The sequence below is a fragment of the Coffea arabica genome, chromosome 7c (genome assembly GCF_036785885.1).
Source record: "Coffea arabica cultivar ET-39 chromosome 7c, Coffea Arabica ET-39 HiFi, whole genome shotgun sequence".
Lineage (NCBI taxonomy): Eukaryota > Viridiplantae > Streptophyta > Magnoliopsida > Gentianales > Rubiaceae > Coffea > Coffea arabica.
Genome location: NC_092322.1, coordinates 10,198,070 through 10,218,013, shown reverse-complemented (window position 1 = coordinate 10,218,013; position 19,944 = coordinate 10,198,070). Strand labels below are relative to the sequence as shown.

The 19,944-nt window shown below is 35.0% G+C and overlaps 2 protein-coding genes across 3 annotated transcripts; one reads left to right on the top strand and one right to left on the bottom strand.

Annotated features, from left to right (window-relative positions):
- Positions 1 to 7,642: 7,642 nt before the first annotated feature.
- LOC113699962 (KH domain-containing protein HEN4) lies at positions 7,643 to 15,030 on the top strand. Of its 2 annotated transcripts, none has more exons than XM_072057734.1 (7): positions 7,643 to 8,406; positions 9,518 to 9,931; positions 10,070 to 10,345; positions 11,153 to 11,353; positions 11,481 to 11,557; positions 13,048 to 13,156; positions 14,735 to 15,030. In XM_072057734.1, the coding sequence occupies exons 1-7, from the start codon at positions 7,789 to 7,791 to the stop codon at positions 14,801 to 14,803; spliced, it is 1,764 nt and encodes a 587-aa protein (XP_071913835.1). In that variant the 5' UTR covers positions 7,643 to 7,788; the 3' UTR covers positions 14,804 to 15,030. The 2 variants fall into 2 exon arrangements, with proteins under 2 accessions (XP_071913835.1, XP_027076125.1); XM_027220324.2 differs by lacking the exon at positions 14,735 to 15,030 and adding an exon at positions 13,767 to 14,236.
- A 722-nt stretch (positions 15,031 to 15,752) lies between these two features.
- LOC113699961 (1-deoxy-D-xylulose-5-phosphate synthase 2, chloroplastic-like) lies at positions 15,753 to 19,280 on the bottom strand. Its single transcript, XM_027220323.2, has 10 exons — positions 19,084 to 19,280; positions 18,805 to 18,978; positions 18,523 to 18,687; positions 18,262 to 18,412; positions 17,865 to 18,136; positions 17,504 to 17,777; positions 17,102 to 17,409; positions 16,719 to 17,000; positions 16,335 to 16,619; positions 15,753 to 16,175 (listed from the first exon to the last, which is right to left on the bottom strand). The coding sequence occupies exons 1-10, from the start codon at positions 19,171 to 19,173 to the stop codon at positions 16,029 to 16,031; spliced, it is 2,148 nt and encodes a 715-aa protein (XP_027076124.1). The 5' UTR covers positions 19,174 to 19,280; the 3' UTR covers positions 15,753 to 16,028.
- Positions 19,281 to 19,944: the final 664 nt, after the last annotated feature.

The following is a 19,944-nucleotide window of genomic DNA, read 5'->3' as shown; positions in this document are numbered from 1 at the left end:
ATAGATAAACCAACACATAGATAACTAAATATATGACACAACTTTCAAGTTTATTGCAAAGGGACCTTAATTTTCCACAATTAACTTTCAATATCAACATCAAATATTCGATGCTGTCTATTAATCGCCCTTGAAAAGAACCTAGCTCTGTACACTGATTTCATTTTGCACACAATGCATGAGTACATAATCATATACTAAGTGCGTCACTGTGAAACAACAGAAACTCATGAGGTCTTCCCTTCTCATATGCATGCAAAGCTTCACAAGCTCAAGATCCTATGATCTACCATCGGCAGATTCTATAAGCTAGCAGTTTTAGTTTGTCTTTCCATTCAGATGATGCAAAGCTCGGCAAACAAAAGGGTAAGAAACTTTTCCCATTGTACCTTCTTTCATGCAATTCGCTCGATGTATAATGAGTTAAGACAGCAGCACGCTCAGATGAAAGCCTTCTCGAAACTGTTCTGCTGGAAGAACACTCTGACAAACTATCAAAGAAAGATTAAATGCGTTTGTTTAAAACATGAATAACAAAATCATCAAGAATAAAGCGAAATGCAGCAATCAGACTTAATAAGCAGAAATAATTAGTGCTGAGATAAAATGTCCGGGCAACAAAATCAAGAACATAGTATTACATAGAAAGGAATAGATTTCAACATTGGAAACTTTTCAAGATATTTTCCAGTCTAAGAAGTTTACCAAATAAAAATTGCAGACAAAGAACTATCAGTCTCATTCAGCAAGTAATGTATACTGAAGGCAAGAGGTCATGTAGAAATTAATGTGCTCCATAAGTATTTTTCAAAAGTAGATCTCCAAAATCGGTTGCTTCTTTTCCGTGTTTCTGTATGGTAATTTTCAGAATGAAGCACTCTTATCTTTTCGAAATCCTGAGGGCCCTGCCTTTCAGTCTTTGAATAGTTCTTGGATTCATGGAGGCATGCGCATACAAAGCTTCCACAATGTGATAATCCATTTCTCACTCTCATCAAGCCTCGTTAAGAATGTATACCTAGTTAGTCACCCAAGCAAAAAGGATTGTGGAAAGCTCAATACACTGTATATCATACTATCAATTAATTGGAGGAATATAAAGCTGAAAATGGTTGTTGCCAACTAACTGAAATATACATCATTCATTCACCACATGATGGTTAATTTATACATTCATCTAGACAAATTTTACATAAACAGACGCTTATTGACAGAAAGATATAGCTTGTACCTTTTAAAATTTGCATTGAGTTGATACTTTAAAAGCAAGTCTTTGGATTCTGAAGCAAAATAAGCTCTTGTATCCCTGTTGACCTCTTTGCATATCATTACGAGGCATCCCTTCTGAGATTACCAATATAGTCTACTGTAACAATAAAAACCAACAGTCAGATGAGAGTGATAGCTTCAAATAATTCCCTAAATAATAGTTAGTTTCTAGCCCAGGCTGCTACTTTGAAGTCCTAGTCAATTCTTTACCTACTATTGATGCAAATTAGATCCACTTTCAGAACTTGCAAAATTTGCATTGAATCTCAAACAAATCTTCCAAATATATGTTTTAGATTCCTCTAGATACTAGAGACGTTACGTAGATAATACCGTATTTACTTCATCAATCACGACACATTTCCCATTGGTGCCAAACGATGATACTCAGATATATAAGATACAACGACATGCGCCCTGCTTGACTCTTAATAATCATGTTACCCCAAACTCAGATAATCATGGTTGACTAAATTGAGAATCTTTGTTTGCTCTTTTTCTATGACAAGTATTAAGTAGCCAAGATAATACAAATTTAGATGGTTGTGAGATTAAATGGCTCTAACACAGATCAATAAATAGTAAACTCACATTTGGCGAACCATTGCCAGAGCTCAAACACCAAAGCAACTATAACTTAATCCATAATTACACAAAGTAGGAATTCAGAACACGTTTGTTTGGTTACCATAATTTGCAAATAAAATTTTCAAATTTTATTCTATTTGTATCATAAACACAATTTTCAATCAATTTTTTATCTCGTGTACGTCATATTACAAAAAGTGTCACAGTGTTCTTCCAAATAAATTTTTTCCAAACAATCCCCTATCCTAGTCTTAAAAATTAGATTCTTCCTAGTCTTATCAAAGAGGAAGAACTACTACATTTTTCTTATTTCCTTCATTATCTCAGGAGGATGTATAGCTGACGACAGACCAAACAACTGAATTTTCAAAATACTATGCCGTGCAATATAAACGTCATAACTAATACAAAAATTAGCTGCAGGAATAAAGTTAGAAACGCTCTGGAAATTGTGAAGAGCATGTTGTCTTGTCAGATTTCCGTAGGAGTAGATAATATTGCAATTTCAAAGTGAGAAAGCAAATCAAAAAGAAGGACAAGCAGAAAGGAAATTTTGTAACGTCATTATGGTTTCTCCAACATCAAGAAGTTACCTTCTCAAACCAGACGCATAAGCTTGTAAGCTAGCATTTCTATATAAGTCATGTTTTACGGAATCTACCAAGGGAAGAAGCTTGTTTCTCATCCTAAACAAGAGGCGTCTGACAACACAGGTTGATAGAAAATTACTGCAGCAAAACTGAGGGAACAACAGAGCACATGCAAAATAAGACAACTAATACTAACTAAGAACAGAAGGCGATAAAGACATCAGGACAACAATGTTATGGTAAAACAATAAGTTTAGTTATCAAATAAACCTAATAGAAAAAGTACTTAACGTATTAATTTTCAATATTTAATGAGGTTATCAAACAGCCCCTAGAAATGTTGTAGCCTCGCAGTGAATTTAAATCAAATTACTTATATGAGAGTATACCTGTCAAGCAATAGACAGTTACGTATGATATTTAAGATGGATTGGCCGCTTCTAACATATATAAATAATTCCACTGTTGATCAACTTAATACTATATTAAGATGAATCAATTATAATTCCACTGATATTCCACTGTTGATCACATACATAAATAATTTAAGATGGATTGTTAAACTTAAAACTAGACATAAGAATAAAGCTTCTTGAATGGAGAACTAATAATTTGAAGGAGTAATTGGCCTAATTTTAAATGAAATTAAAATTGCCAAAGGCGTGAGTTGAATTATAATTGGAATATCAGTGGAGCAATGCGAAACTCTTTAACAAAGGGAAATGAATCAAGTCTAACTTGCAAACCAGCATATTCTTGAACCGTAAGGGAAAATAATACATTTATTTCCAAAAAAAAATTATCTATAATCTCCCATCCAAGTGATTTTTTGTTTTTTTTTTTTGGAAATCCTATCCAAATGATGTATCAGGCAGAACATCAGAAACTTAAAGGCTCATGTTTCTGTTATCTTTTGTTTCTTTTTCTTTGGGTGGGAATAACTGGACACAACTTTAGTCTTTCATGAATGGGCTGTATTCCGCATGAAATTAGTATACTATTCTATCTGTTCAATTTCTTTTTAATTTTATTTTGGCTAGAAAATGAAAAGGCAAGTAGGTTGTTCTACATTTTACAGAAAAAATCAGCATATTGCATACTATGACATTGTTATAAGAAAATTCTCAATTAATATAAGAGTTTCTGTTAGAAAAGTCGCTTACTTTCTTTTAGTCAGGTTCTTATTTTGTATGGAAATAATTAGTTTTCCTTTTATTTTAGTTACTTAAAATAGTAGCCAAGAAATTTCTTATTTGTATGAGTTTAGAAATTAGAAATTATTTCTATTCTGTATAAGATTAGAAATTAGGAATTAATTCTTGTTATTATTTCGGTGTGAATAAGTGATATTTATAAATAGGTGGGGATTTACAAACTACAAAGTGATAGACAAGAGGAGCCATATAATCTTTATATGAGGTGAGAGAGACTTCTTGACAGATGAGAGCAATAGTATATAAGGGTTGAAATTGGGTTCAAATTGAAATTTTGTACAGTTTTCCTCTCATAATAAAAAATGAGTTTCTCTCTGTAGATGTAGGCACAATAATGAAATCGAATCACATTAAATGTTGTGTGTTGTTTATTTTTCATTCTTGTGACATATTTTTCATTAAATTATTGTATTCTTGATGTTTCAATAATTGTTTGTTCCATAATTGGATCAAGTAAGATTCCTAACTTACATATTAGGAGGCTTTGGTAAATTCTTTCAAAGGTGTTTCTCCCTAACAAATGGTATTAGAGCTTTTGATCACATGTCTGAGTTATTCATTGGCAAGTGGATTATTCTCAAAGTAAGACCAATGAAAATTCTCTTTTTGGTGATAGATTAAAGTGCTAAGGGATTTGGTTGGTATTGGACAAGTGTGCCAAAAATTTGATAGGAGGTCCAATTGGTGTTAAACCAAATAGTCAAGGGTTGATAGGGGTTCAAGATCCAATTTAGATGTTGAAGAATAGTGCATTCATGAGTTGAGAAAAGATGATTTTGGATGTTAAGATAGACTTGTATTTAGTATTAAAAAATTTATTCGAAATAGAACCTGTAAACTTTGATTCAATGTGAGGAGTTACTCGTAAAGAGAGTGATTAAACAAAGTGTTTGTTCCCAATAGTTTCTACTAGAATGAGTATGATAATATATATGGGCATCGTTATGACAAACTTTAAATCCTCGACCTTATACAAGAGCATTTGGTACCACTTAAACGTTAGTAAGACAACATGCCTCTCGAATCCCTTTTTTTATTCTTTAAATCTTTTGTGCCTCTCCAATACAGTAATGTACAAGGAAAATCAGCTTTCCACAGTTAATGTTATTATGTTATTTTCCTGTAATTAAAAATGTATTTGATCATCTTTAGACAGAATATTTGTCCTCTAAATCAAAGAATAATTTGAAAATCAGAGGTGTATGGCGCAATTTGCAAGTAACGAGCTGCCGGCTTTACTCTTTTGACTTAGCGAAGAAAAGAATCACTTGTATAATAACATTTTGCCCCCCCGAAAGTGGGGTAATAACACTTTGCTCCCGTCAATGAAAACAATAGGTAGTTACCCATTTAAGAATATTTTATTTGGTATTTGTGACAAGTATATCATTTAAAAATGTAGAAAAATGGCTGCTTAAATATGTTAACAATTGTACCCTTATGTTATTGATAAATAATGTACTCTTAAACTATTTATAAATAATGGTAATTTATAACGGACATTTATTGCAGAATAGAAGCCGTATTTAGCACTAGAGGTTTTATTTGGAAGTAACACACATTTAAGGGTGTTCAAATTTGAAAAAAAATTGAAAAAGAGAAAGAAGTAATCTAAGTATAGATCAAATATTGGATGTCGGTCAAAAGGAAATTAATGAAATGGACTGACATCCAAACTTTAAAGTTTGGCAAAATAGTTTGGAAATAGACATTCAAATTCGACTACTAAATTCAAGATTAAAATTTGATAAAATAGTTTGAGAATGGATATTAAAATTCGATTATCGAATTCCTAATTACAAGTCAAATTATCCAATTGTATATGTTGATATAGATATTATGTATATAATTACCTACTAATACATTTATATATCATGGATTAAACTATTGTATAAATGGTGTTATAAGTTATAACCTATGCTTCCATAGAATAAATTTGACTAAAGATAAAATTACAAGATAATGGTAGAATTGTCAACATATTTAAACAATCCATTTTTCTACATTTTCCAATGAAATACTTGCCTCAGATACCAAATAAATGTTTTCAAATGGGTAAAGTGGCTATTGTTTTCATTGAGGAGGAGGCACGGGCGGAAGTGTTATTACCCCCACTTTTAGGGGGGCAAAGCCTCATTAACCCTTATTCTTATTGGTGGACAATGGCAAATGAATTCATTATTCCTTGGAGCTCACATGCTTCTTTTCTAGGCATTGGCATGCTTTAACCCTCCATGCTATAGGCTAGTATCAAGAACTCATACAAATGGATTCACCATAGAGTTATCACATTTTAATCCTCTAAAAATGTTAATCTGAAATGCTTATTTTCTTTTTTAGTTTCCCCAATATATCATTTTGCTTTATCATATGGTAGGAGTGAAAGATCTGCATATATTTCAGCCTAAAATTGGACATTTGGTGCATGTAATTTCGGATAACGCACAAGAAACCCCCAAACAACATTGTCAAAATCTACCAAATAATTCTGGGTGCTGCCCATGGAGCCTGCTGCCGACGTCTATAGATCATACGGTGACCCAGAAAAAGTGCTCAATTCATCGTACTTAGAATCAATTACACAATATATATATATGACAAATAGGAGATGAGATATTCTATACCATACATAACTCAACAAAAACAAAGTAAAAGACTACACAACTCTATGCCATAAAAAAAAAAAATGTAGACATTTGGTAGCTAAACTCGTAATTTTCCCATTACATAACCATCTCGTGCTTTCTCAAATATTTGTTCTTTTGATAGCTAAACTATTTGACCATATACACTTTCAACGCTTGTTTTGTACTATTTATTTTCTTATAAATCAATAATGATATCAGTAATTTTTTTTTTTTGGACCAGATACACTTCGAATGCTTGTTTTGTACTATTATATTTTCTAATAAATCAATAATGACATCAATATTAAGATTTTATGCCTTTGTACCATTTTAATCTTTAAAAACATATTCATGAAAAACTAGAATTTTGCCCGTGCCTTAACACAGTCTTTTTTTTTTATTTATTGTGAATTTATACAAATATGAATAATTTAAATATGAAAATTAACAACAATTCTACATGTCCATTCATATTAATTTTAAAAAATTAATGTATCCTAATTGTTCAATTATTTACTAATTTTTAAAAATTTGTTTACATACTTTCACTATAATATGATAATATACATCAAATAATTAAATGTATCCCATATCAAAAAATTGGTAGATATTCTTTTTTATAAATATTCTTTTAGATAATTTAAATTTTTATAATGACCATAAATCTAAAACTATATATTCACATTTAACTAAGTAGAAAAGATTCAGCAATCCATTTTTTTTCATCAATAAATATTTAGTTTTCAACAATATTAGTAATTCTGTCGGTGTAACAATTAATTCTCTTTGTTACACTAAGTTATTTCAAAATTAAGGAAAGAGATGCTGAACAATTTGAATACTAACTAGCGACATGGTGATAAAATAAAATAATTTATAAAATATGTAAGATTTTAATAATTATAATTTGAAATAGGCTTTGATATAGTTCTATGTACTAATTCGGTAGAAAGTAGATATCATTAAAATAGTATTAGTTATTTTTTAAAAGTTATTTTAGATATAATTAAGTTCAGTTTAGTTATTTTTTAAATTTATTTTAAAAATAGAAATAATTTTTAAATATATAATATAATATTTAATATGAATAAAATTCAAATAATTTATAATCTGTTAATTCTTCTCAATTAAGCATGCTACGTATGAATGTGAAACATTCTAATTAAAATAAATTAAAATAGTTAATTATATATATGTGTGTGTGTGTGTGTGTGTATGTATGGATTAGAAACATATTCACTATGTCACTAAAGTCAAGTCCTATCCTAAGTTCTAACAAGAAAAGACAAAGATCCCTAACACTCCGCAGTCAAATCCCTATACCTCGTTATTGTCCGAAGCAGCCTTTCCACCGCGTTACCATTACTATTTACTTATCTATCTCTGTCCGTCCCTTGTGGTTTAGATAGAAGTTAGAGCCTCCACTATCCGCCGGCCGCCGCCGCCTTGCCCACTGCTCAAATGATGTGACAGATAACTTATCCAACGGTCAGATTTCACATGGCGGAACCTCAACCTAGCAGACCCACAGCTCCAGAAACCAACAACCACCACCAGCACCAGCACCAGCGGCAGCGCCACCAGAACTACAATCGCAGCGGCACCATTCGCGGCGGAGATGGAAAGGTTACGCTGGAGCCGGGCTCAGTAGTATTCCGCATGCTCTGCCACGTGAATACAGCTGGAGGGGTTATAGGAAACTCCGGCAGCCTCGTCAAACAGCTCGAAAACCAGACGGGTTGCAAAATCCGGTTCGAGGAGTCGCTGCCCAAGTGCCACGAGCGCGTGATTAACATTACTGGGGAGGCAGCTATTGATAAGAAAATCACGCTGAAATTTGAAGAATTGGGGTCCGAAGAGGAGTTGGATTATGAGGTTGAGGTTTCTGCAGCGCAGGAAGGTTTAATGAGGGTTTTCGAGAGGGTTTTGGAAGTTGAAGGGAATGGAAATGGGGTGGTTGGGTGCAGATTGCTGGCTGCTAATGGCCAAATTGGAGGGGTTATGGGCAGAGGAGGCAGTATTGTTGATGGGATTCGGAGGAATTCCGGGGCCAGGATTCGGGTCTTGAAGAGGGAGCAGATTCCAGCTTGTGCCACACCTGAGGAGGAGTTGATTCAGGTCACTTTTTGGAATATATTTGTTCTGGTTTTTTTTTTCCCTTGAAATGAAGTAATTTTCTTGTTCGTCTAATTCTAGATTAATAGTCTGTTAAAAAGTTGAAGCTTTGTTCTAAAGTGAGGATCACAGACCCTTAACTATTAGGCGATACATTTAAGTAGCTAATTACTTTATTGTATGATGATGATGATGATATTTCTGCTGGAAGGCTAATGTCGGCAGTTAATTCATGTGATTTTGTTGACAAACTTCTGTATATACTTAAATAGGAGAAAAATGGAGATGCAAGTTAGACCTGATTTTACATGAACAATATAATAAATTTGTTCCAGGTTTCTTTTGGTTGTCTATGACCCATTTTGTCCTACCTTCTTCCCCTTCCCTGCCTCAAGAATATGGGATGCTAGTGGTTTGGAATTAATTTTTATCTGTAATGAGTATTATTTACTTTTGCTTTGTAATAGAAGGTGTCGTTGCTTCATTAATTTAAGTTGAACTTTAAGGATTGTGGACAGTTAATGGTGAGTAAGGTTGGAGCTGCTAAAAAAAAAAAATTGTTTGCTAATTAATGTAAGGTAGAGAACTGAGCCTGTGCACTGTTTCTTCGTTCAGCAAAAGATTCCAAAAACTGCTATACACATTAGGAACCACAGCCCCAACGCAACTGAAATGAGAATTGAGCATGGAGTGGAATCAAAACAGAAGCGGTTGTTCCACTGGTGTGCCATAGTCCCATAGCTGGGTTGTAAGTGGACTGATTTGCTTGCAGGCGCTGCCAACAATACTGTACATGTCCTACATATCATACTGAAACTCAAATGAGGCATTTGATTCGTTTGTGTGTGAACGGAAACCTAACAATGTCATATAAACAAGAGATGAAGTTAAACTCTTATTTATGTTTTTCTCTTTTGCTTTTTCTTTTTAGTTTTTGTGGATAAGTTGGAGATAAAAAAACCAAGAAATTCTTTTAGAATGAATTAGTCTTCATATGTCTTAGATTCCTTAAGGCAAAAAATCCATTTGTTATGCATCGTATAAAATGATTGTCTCTAGTTAAACTATCTTTATTAGTTACTTTATATTTAAGGATGTAATAATATCATGGCAGATAATGGGTGATGTTATGGCAGTAAAGAAAGCACTAGTTGCTGTTTCCCATTGTCTTCAAGCTTGCATAACTGGGGAAAGATCAAATTCATCTCCTCAAGGGGCATTACAAGATGCACATTCAGATATTCCTCCAAAAGATAATCATACTCCTCCATCTTTTCCTGGAAGTGATAATAATTCAGTTGGCCTTTCCTTGTCTGAGGACATTGACAAAATTATGAACCTTCATGAAGAAAATGCTGAAAGACGAGTGGTGTTTAGATTGCTTTGCTCTCATGGTTCTGCTGGGGGTATCATTGGGAAAGGTGCAATTATTGTGAAAGCATTGGAGAAAGAAACTGGTGCTTCCATCAAATTTTCATCTCCAGTAGCTGGATCAAGGGAGCGAGTTGTCACCATTTCTTCGTTTGAGGTTTGTTATGCTATACTTGAAATTCTTCCACTTTCTTATTGCTGCTTCAGTACCCGTCTTGCTCCTCTTTTTGACAAAGATGTGCTTGCCGATCCATTCTCTCATTTTCTTCGTGGTTGATGTTATGAATTTTCACAGAGCCAAAATCCTTTGTACTCATCTGCCCAACTTGCCATCGCTCGGGTTTTTGCTAGATCAGTGGAGGTTGGTGTTGACCAGGGTTTCATAGCTGGTTGGGGTGAGGGCCAAACTGTAACTGCCAAAATTCTAGTTGCTCCAGATCAAATGAATTGCCTGATTGACAGTGAAGGAAGAATTGCTTCAGATATAAGTGCCACATCCGGTGTTGAAATACAGCTATTGGGTACAAACTGTGTTCCAAATAGCGGTGCAGAAAACGATGAAGTAGTCCAGGTGTGACCATCACCGGTACTCATTTATGACTGAGTGTGTTGAACAAAAACTCACCAAATCATTGCAATCATTAGTGGTGCCGCTGTTCTTAATATCAATATTGTCTTTGCTTGGTGTGCCAATACGCTTTTTACATCATCTGACAAGCTATCATTTAGTTTTTGCTTCTGAAGCTTTTAGTAACAAAAACTCACCAAATCATTGCAATCATTAGTGCTGCTGCTGTTCTTAAGATCAATATTGTCTTTGCTTGGTGTGCTGATATGCTTTTTACGTCATCTGACAAGCTATCATTTAGTTTTTGCTTCTGAAGCTTCTAGTAACCATTTAACCAAAATTCCATAGTAGATGATGAGTCCCATTTATAAAAGGTGTAGAAAATTGGATGACAGAAAGCGGGTTTATGCATATTAGCTATTCTGTTGAAAATGTTTGATAGACTTTCTTCATATGAGCAAATTTTACTTTTGCACTTGTCTATATTTTAGACTTGATTGAAGCTCCTGTTTGTCAAGGTGCAGAATTTGCGGAACTTCATTTGCTAGAAATGTTTAAAGAATATGTTTTTCACTTTAATTCAATTTGGAACCAGAGTAGGCATAATTGTGTCACTTTTGGTCTGCAGCGCTAACTATCAAGCCTTAGACTTCTTTATGTGTGAAGAAACTAAAATCTTGCAACTTTCAGCTACTGTTGTCACTGCAGCAAAAGAATGACAGCAATGGTGGTGACATAAGAATAAGAATTGCAGTAACTTGTCAGTCTATTAGCTGTTATATACTGAAAACAAGAAGTTGCTGTTCACAGGTTGCTGGTGAGTATGAAAATGTGGAGAGAGCCCTCTTTCAAATTACTGGTAGACTGAGGGACCACTTCTTTTTTAGTACTACACCTGAAGAAGCAGACCCAAGAAATTCTTCAAACCCGTATTCTGCTGATGAATTTAATCGCCCTGGGTTTAGGCGTAAGGTCGGCGGTCCTCATAAACCTAGCTTGCAAGGCAAGCAGGTAATGCTTGTTCCATCTTTGTTTCTGCCCTCTGTTTTGTTCTTTCCTTTCATTTGTAGTAACTTTTTTTAAAATGTGTAATTTTGACACCATAGACTTGTGATATAAGTTTACATGTTGAATGCAGTTTAAGGACATGAGAAAAACAAGAACTCTGGGGGATAGTGAATGGGGTTTGTCTGGTGGGGCACCTGGACAGCAAAGGTTAGTTTTGACCCATGAACTGATTTTTGTCTTTGTTTTTGAAGGGTCTGAACATGTTAATAAGCTAAGATTGTTCAGTAGGAAAGCAGAACTATTTATGGTTTACTCGTTTGTTCTTGATCCAAGTTTTTCTTAAGTCCTTGCATTAGGCTGTTGGCTGTTGGTTTCCTTATGCACATTCTCTTAGATATGTGGTTGACAAAGGGTCCAAACTTTGCAAAAAGCGATTTCACTAGTAGACAGAAACCTCTTCCGTAGATGATAATCAGGCTTTCACATGATGTGAAATGAAGCATATGGATTTTTTTGCATGGAATGTTTTTTTTTAATTCTCGCATGTGGAAAAGTATGTGGTTTTTCAGTTTCTTCTATTTGTGTTGGATTTTGAGAGTATGAGATTATTGATTCCTTCCTTCTTCTTTGTACTTCAAATCTGTTTACATTATCTATTCCTTTTTTTTTGTGGATAAGGGTTATATTTCTTGTGATTGTTAACTCTAGTTAATTGTACTTAAGAAGTTTGTTCCTCCTAGGTTAAACAGAATGCTATAACTTGCTGATTCCAAATTTTGTGCCATTGGTTCTTCAAAATGATAATTGATCTCTTGGTATCTTGTGGTGATACTGGTATTCTGGGTGTGAGCATACTGCGTGTTAAGCAATTCAGTTGTATAGATATGCTTGTGGAGACATAAACTGACATAATATATTACATTGAGGGGGAGAGTTTCATACACTTAAAGTTTGGAGTTAAATGTAAAATTTTCTCAAAGTTCTTGTAGGGGTAAAAGTTTTGAGCTTATAGAGAGGGTTTTTGAAAACTTTCAATTTCTGGTGTCTCCTCCCCACCTCACCCCTAGTTCCTTCCTTGGGTGGAGATAAATGGAAAGCAGTAGAGATAAAAAATAGGGAACAAACTATCTTGGAAGTCCCAAGTTGCTCTCTTTCTCTCCCTCTAGCTCCAGATTCTACTGTCCCTGTGAGCAGAAGGGTAAATGACACAGACCTGATCTTGGTTTTTGTCATCGCCAAGGACCTTCTCTCAGTTTTCCAAGACTATGATGTTCAGAGATTTGGTTGTATCTGATGTGGTTTTAACTTCATACTGCTATACAATTCTAAAATTAACCTTGCGAGGACCATAGAGAGGACAGACTATTGTGATCAAAAGAAGGTGATGATTTTGTTAGAATTTTATCATAAAAGAAAATATAATTGTGTGAGATTAATGTAATTTCAAGGATCTTATTTATAGCTATGGAAAAACTCTTGAATGGTTTTTATCGTTCACATTCAAACAAAACTAAGAACTGCCAAAATTTACAAGTAATTGAAATTATGGTGTTGAATGTCTAATAAGCTAAAAATTATTTTTCCCAATCTTTTGCTCCATTCTGTGGGTAAACCTCGAGTCCTTCAAAGGTGTATTATTGTCATGTATGTTGAGAATCAGTTTACTTGCCTTGAGCTTTTAGACTATTTTCATGCAGTTTGGATGCGGAAGCTGTTACTTATAAGACTATTGAAGTTTTAGTTCCAGAAAAAGATTTTGGATCGGTCTATGGTGAGAATGGCAGCAACCTGGCTCGCCTCAAAGAGGTAAAAGCCCTGCTCTGATGCAGCTCACTTTGTTCCCCAGTTTATCCTCCCCTAGCAAACATAAAGAACTGAAGATCCAAAAATTGTTTAAGGAAAGAGTTAAAAGGACAGTAAGAGAATCACAAAATCATTCACTTCTTTTGCAACTGATGTCAATAAGATAAAAATGGAGAAATGCACGATCTGAGTTATTTAAATAGCGTAATCATATGCCACAATGTTAATGAACTTTTATAACTTAATTGTACTAATTTGATGAATTCAAATGCCCTAATTTGAGAGTTTCGGGAAGAAAAGAGTAAAAGATAATGGAAGAGAGAACTTGATTATAGTTCTCATTTGTCTGGCAGTTTAGCAAGAAATGAGCGAAGAATTGATCTGTTTTATTTTTAAACTGTTTATGGAGAAGAATTTCATATGCCTCCACATTTGGGAATGAGAACTTTTTTGTCTAATCAATCATCTAATTCATGGAACGAATTCTGTTTACCCATGACTACCCAAAAATATTAAAGCTCCCAATAGTATTTTGTTCTCTCCCAATCTCCCAATAGTATTTTCTATGCATGGTTTCTGTTCACATCATTCATTGCTTCATGGTGTGGATCAGATATCAGGTGCAACCATTTTACTGGAAGATCCTTCTCCTGGAAAATGTGATGGAAAGGTGATTATATCTGGCACACCTGAGCGAATTCAGATAGCACAAAGTTTACTTCAAGCATTTATGCTAGCTTGAGCATATTCTTTTGATCAGCATTTCCAGCTGTCAAAAGTGTCAAACTATTGAGATGGTAGCTCCTCCCGGGTATCAGTCAATCCAGTTCTTCAGCCCTATATGCCACTGTATATGCTCCTGTAGTCTTATTCAACTGAGCAGCCTCCAATTAGTCAAACATCTTTCCTTGATAACTCCCAATTTGTTGAAGATGAGCCAGTACACATCAACATGCATTTTCATTAGGCCTGCAGAAATTACCAATTTTGTAACTAATACCTGTTCTTCTTTCTCTTTTATTTTATTTACACTGACAATGTAGGATGATGAATGAATAAAAACATGTACAACTTTCTACTGTACATTTGGCGTGTAATCATTTATCACTTTGGCATTTTCAGTTTTAGAGAGTTAAATGTTGCAAACTGCTTTCTCAAGTCATCTATTTTTCCCAAATTATGATTTGGAGGACACAGCAGAGCTCTCTACTATGTTCTCAACTGAATATGACTCTTTTAAGTTTATCCTTAATACGCATCAGCATTAGCATTTGGAAAGTGGTGTTCGTTGGGAAAGATTTTGTCCTAAAGAAATTGTGTTGACATTATGGCCCAATTGCCTCAGAAATGAGGAAGACATTAGGGTCCGAATGAAATGAGATTCATATTATGGAGGTGATTAGTGTAACAAGATTTTGATAGGAAACCATAAAAATTGACAGACTTATAGATTTGTGTGTCTGAATAATTTTTGTATGTAAGATAAATTTTTTATTAAACTAAACGTATATACACTTTCATCATTGCAAACATAGAGACGACGAAAGGAGATTAAATCTGTGATTGTCTATTGGTATCCAGATGTCAGTCAGTCGTCCTGAAGGAGCAATCAAAACCCCGTTTGAGCTTTGGATTCCTTTCAAGTACTGACAATGAGGTAAAAGAACATTTAAATCAGTCACCTTAGCTGTTTACTTTCTTCTAACGAGAAAGAAACAACTGAGGATATTGCCGCACTTCCCAACAAAGAAAAGGTAAGATTCATCTCTGTCCAACTCTTTTGGAATTCGGCACTAAGAATATGTATAATAATGTGCATGATGATAATGTAATGAAAGGTATGATTTCTTTTGCAAGTTAGTTAATTTTGTGGTTCATGAGGCGGCAAGCATTCTCTATCAACATAAAGGACAAAACGCATCAACCAAAATGGAGAAGATGGAACCATAATTGATTAAAAAGGCATCATCTTAGGGTAGGAACAGGTGTCTTAAAAATGAGGAATGACAAGCTTAGTTATGGCTATTTTTTTCAAAAAAAAAAAAAAAAACAAAGTGGCCATTTATGGTGGTTTGCTAGGTATAGAATTATTCTTTAACCGAACCAGGAATGCCACAAATTTTTATTTTTTGTATTTTTCTTTCCCTGTTTGGGGAGTTTGTGTTTTTGGGAACGTGGGGATTTGTAGGGGCAGTATAACTGTTGATTATTTGCATTCTTTTCCCTAGTGTAGAAAAACCTGTGGAAAACACCCTTTTGCCTTTAGAGGAAGCAAATAGGAAAAGAAGTGAAAAAAACAATTGCATTATTTTTATATTCACAAAAGTTGAGGTCAGAATAGATTTCCAAACAAGGTAATGAATACATGCTCTAAACAACAAAGAAATTGTTATCCCTTTCATATTTGCATCAATACCCAAAAGCTCACGTGAGATCCTCAGTATTACTTCTTCGGTGAAAATTCAGTGTAACTTCTATGTTTACGCCAAATGTTTTATTTATTTAATCTGTCATGTATTGTTTATTTAATTTTTTTCTACCCTCACGTAATAAATGGAATTGACACTGAATTTGATCCATATGAGATCCTGAGTATCACTTTTTCAGGAACAACTCAATGCCAATTCTATATTTATATCACGTGTTCTATTTATTTAACTTGTGATGTGCTATTTATTTAAATTTTTTCTACCCTCACATAATAAATGAAATTGACACTGAACTTGACATCGAATAATGGCGCGGAGGATCCCAACTACCCAGAAGCCACCACCTCTCCTTGACCCAGCCACCGTCCAGAATTTGACTTTTACCATTGGTAGGCATAAAGTCCTCCCAACCCAAACAAATTTAAGTATTTGGTTACTGTGATGCTTCATTGGAGTTGAAGAGCTTCTTGAGGCCTCCCTAGTAGTGATAAAACTGTGCCACAAATATGCTTTGCAGAAAGACCAGCTTCTTCAAGTTGATCCTTTGGTGATCCATGGTCAATGTATCTGTCAGGCAGCACCATCGACCTCAACTGCAATTAATCAGTTCCCAAAATCGTCAGAATCAGTTCACAATTACTTGCAAAAGGAAGCTAAAAAAGCATTTAATAAATAAAGATGTTTAAAAAAAGGCAAAAATCATACTAGTAAAACTGTAAAAGATTTTGTTGGTGATGAATGAAGTTAACTACCTTGATGGGTCCGTCCAATATACCAGTTAAGCTTAGGAAATGAGCTACATGGGATCCAAAACCTCCGATTGAACCCTCCTCTACAGTGACCAAGATTTCATGCTCTTTTGCCAACCTTTTTATAAGATCACCATCCAATGGTTTACAGAATCTAGCATCAGCCACTGTTGGTAATATGTTATGGGATTTCAGAATTTCTGCTGCTCCCAGACATTCTTGGACTATAGAACCATATCCTAAAATTGCCACTCTATCGCCTTCTTTTAGAATCCTTCCCTTCCCAAGCTGCATATAATCACAGAATAAAAGGAATGAGCTCCCTTGTTTTTGTTATTTGATGGGACACTTTTACTGTATAACGATTTACAAAGATTTAAGGCTAACCTCAATGGGAGTTCCTTTATTGTTGGGAGGAAGAATTGCACCAACTCCGTTGCCCCTTGGAAACCTCAAGCAGGATGGTCTATCATCTATTGCTGCTGCTGTTGCAACCATATGCATTAGCTCTGCTTCATCAGAAGGAGCCATGACCACCATGTTAGGCAAGCAAGCCATGTATGCAACATCAAATGCACCACAGTGTGTAGGTCCATCTGCACCAACAAGGCCTGCTCGATCCATTGCAAATCTCACCGGCAACTTCTGAAGATCTACATCATGCACAACCTATACGTCCATTGCAAATCAACCAGAATCAGAAATCAAGATCATGACTTTCAATGGTTTAATAATTCAGATGCCAGTAAATCTGATTTAATGTAGCCAACCTGGTCATATCCTCTTTGCAGGAATGACGAATAAATAGCACAGAATGGCTTGAGGCCTTCAGTGGCTAAACCAGCTGCAAATGTAACGGCATGCTGCTCAGCAATGCCAACATCAAAACAGCGATCCGGAAATATCTTCTGGAAATAGTTAAGACCAGTTCCACCACCCATTGCCGCATGGATAGCTACAATCTTCTTGTCTAATTCAGCTTCCTTTATCAGGGATTCAGCGAAGTACTGTGTATATGTAAGAGTAGGGGATTTTGACTTAAACTGCTTCCCAGTTTCTGGATCAAACTTCACTACGCCTGAAAGAAATGGAATCATAAATACGAAAATTTAACTTTTAGCAGAATCTTCGATGAATAATTTCATTATTGCGTTTATGAGTTTCTGACTCACCATGCATTTTATCTGCTGCTGCCTCTGCTGGGGGATAGCCTTTTCCTTTTTCCGTCACAAGATGGATTAAAACTGGCCCAGGTGCTGGCATACGTTTCACTTTTTGGAAAATGGTGACTAAATCTTCAACGTTATGCCCATCCACTGGTCCAATATAGTACAATCCAAGCTCCTCGAAGAGGGTTGATCCAGGAGCATTTACCATACCTCTAGCATATTCATCCATTTTAGCAGCAACTTCATGTGCTTGTGGTCCAATTTGTTTTGTTATACTCTATTAAACAGATGAACTTTTCTTTAGTTCTCTTATAAATTGAAAAGACAGAATGAAAAGTCATTCAAGCAAGGACTAGCCATTTACTTTTGCTGCTTCTCGTAGTTGTCTGAATTTGGGGCTGGCTTGGAGCTTGCTTAAACAACTGCTAAGTGCTCCAACAGGTGTTGCAGGACCATCAAGTGTAGCAGTGGGTAGAGAAACTTGCTTATTATCGTTCAATATCACAATCAGGTTAGAATCAAGAAATCCTGCATTATTCAACGCCTCATATGCTTGTCCTGCCGTCATAGCACCATCTCCAATGACGGATATGACATTGTTGTTCTTTCCTAGAAGATCTCTTCCTACCGCCATACCTGTCAATGTTTTCGATACAATAAATTTATAGGCTTTGAAAAGTATCATTGTCTCTTCGAACGTGAAATGGACGTTCCAACAATGAGAAGAGGTACATAAAGTTATCACGTAAATCCAAGCATACCTAGACCAGCAGAAATGCTTGTTGAACTATGCCCTGCCCCAAAAGCATCATAGACACTCTCATCTCTTTTCGGAAAGCCTGCAAGTCCAGAAGTTTGCCTAATGGTATGCATTTTAGACCTTCTTCCTGTCAGAATCTTATGGGGGTACGCCTGAAATTTAGATGCTCTAATCAGAAAACATGGTCCTAAACAGATTCTAAAACAATAGTAAGTAAATGTTCTCCTGACGTCAATTGATAGAACCATTTGTAATTTCTCACCTGATGGCCTACATCCCATATGATTCTGTCCTCAGGAGTATTGAAAACATGATGCAGGGCCACAGTTAACTCTACAACTCCTAAGCTTGCACTCAGATGTCCTCCTATCTTGGCTACAGTATGCACAATCTCTGCTCTAAGTTCTGCAGCTAATTGTTCAAGATCCTGAAGAGAAAAGCGCGATCAAACTCCATCAATCATCTTCAGTGCAAGAGAAATATGTGAAAAGAGAAACACAACAGCTCTTTGAATGTCATTGCATAGAAATTCAGGATGATATACATGTATCGAGAGGTTTTTCATGTGGGCTGGATAGTTGACTGTGTCCAGCACTGGAGTAGCGGGCTTTTCTCCAGAGAAATCAATCTTCCAACCATCTTTGCCCTTCTTTATCGTCATCTTCCCATCCTCAGTACCATCTGATGTACCACTACTTGCAGATGCTTTCAAGAAGAACTGGAGGACAAACAACATCAAAAGAACAGGCATCAGAAAAAAAATGGGCTAATGTTGGTTACTACAACAAATGCAGTAGGGGATTGAAATTTGGCTTGCAGTTACCTGTTTTCTTCCACAGGGATGAAGTCTTGGAGCAGCCAAATATGGCGACATATGTTTGTTCAGTCCAATGGCAGCACCTGAAATCGCCATTTCTGATGATCAAATTTGTTCAGTCAAGAGAGAAGGCTAAGAAGTTTGGTTACAAAGGAGGAGGAGGAGGCTGTAGAAAGTGGCAACGAGGACAAAGATTTATACAACGCCTTGGTTTGAGCCGCTCGCCTCATCAAATTATTATATAGAAATCAATTTCCAATTGGAGCATGAGTGTATACTCAGTACACGACAAAATTTTCTTGCCACTTCATATCTGTTATTAACAATTTATGGGATATGTTATTTGCATTCTTATTTTTTTTTTTTTAGGGTCACTCTCATTTTTATTAACCACACTTCTATTATCACTTTAATTATATATAATTTTCATGTTGTAGACTCTATAATAAAACAAATAATGAATATATAAATAACACAAAATTAAGCTCAAATAACATTTTTGTAAATTTATATGTTGGATATTATTCATTTCCACTACCACGAACCAAAAAATATTAATCTGTTTGTTTGGATAGGGTATTATTTGAAATATTATTTGGAATAATTACTGTAGCATTTTTTGTGATGTGATGTATGTGAGATAAAAAGGTGATTGAAAATATAAAAAGATGAGTTGAAAAATGTATTTATGATGCAAGCAAAATATTATTTAGGATAAGTTTTGTATCCAAACACTCCCAATTATTCGTATGGCAAGTCAAAAATAAATAAGCACGTGACACTCCATCTATGGCTAATCATTGTGGTCTCCTTTTGGAAAATATATCTTTGGTCCCGTTTGGAAGGCATAGACCTCTTGCCATCATC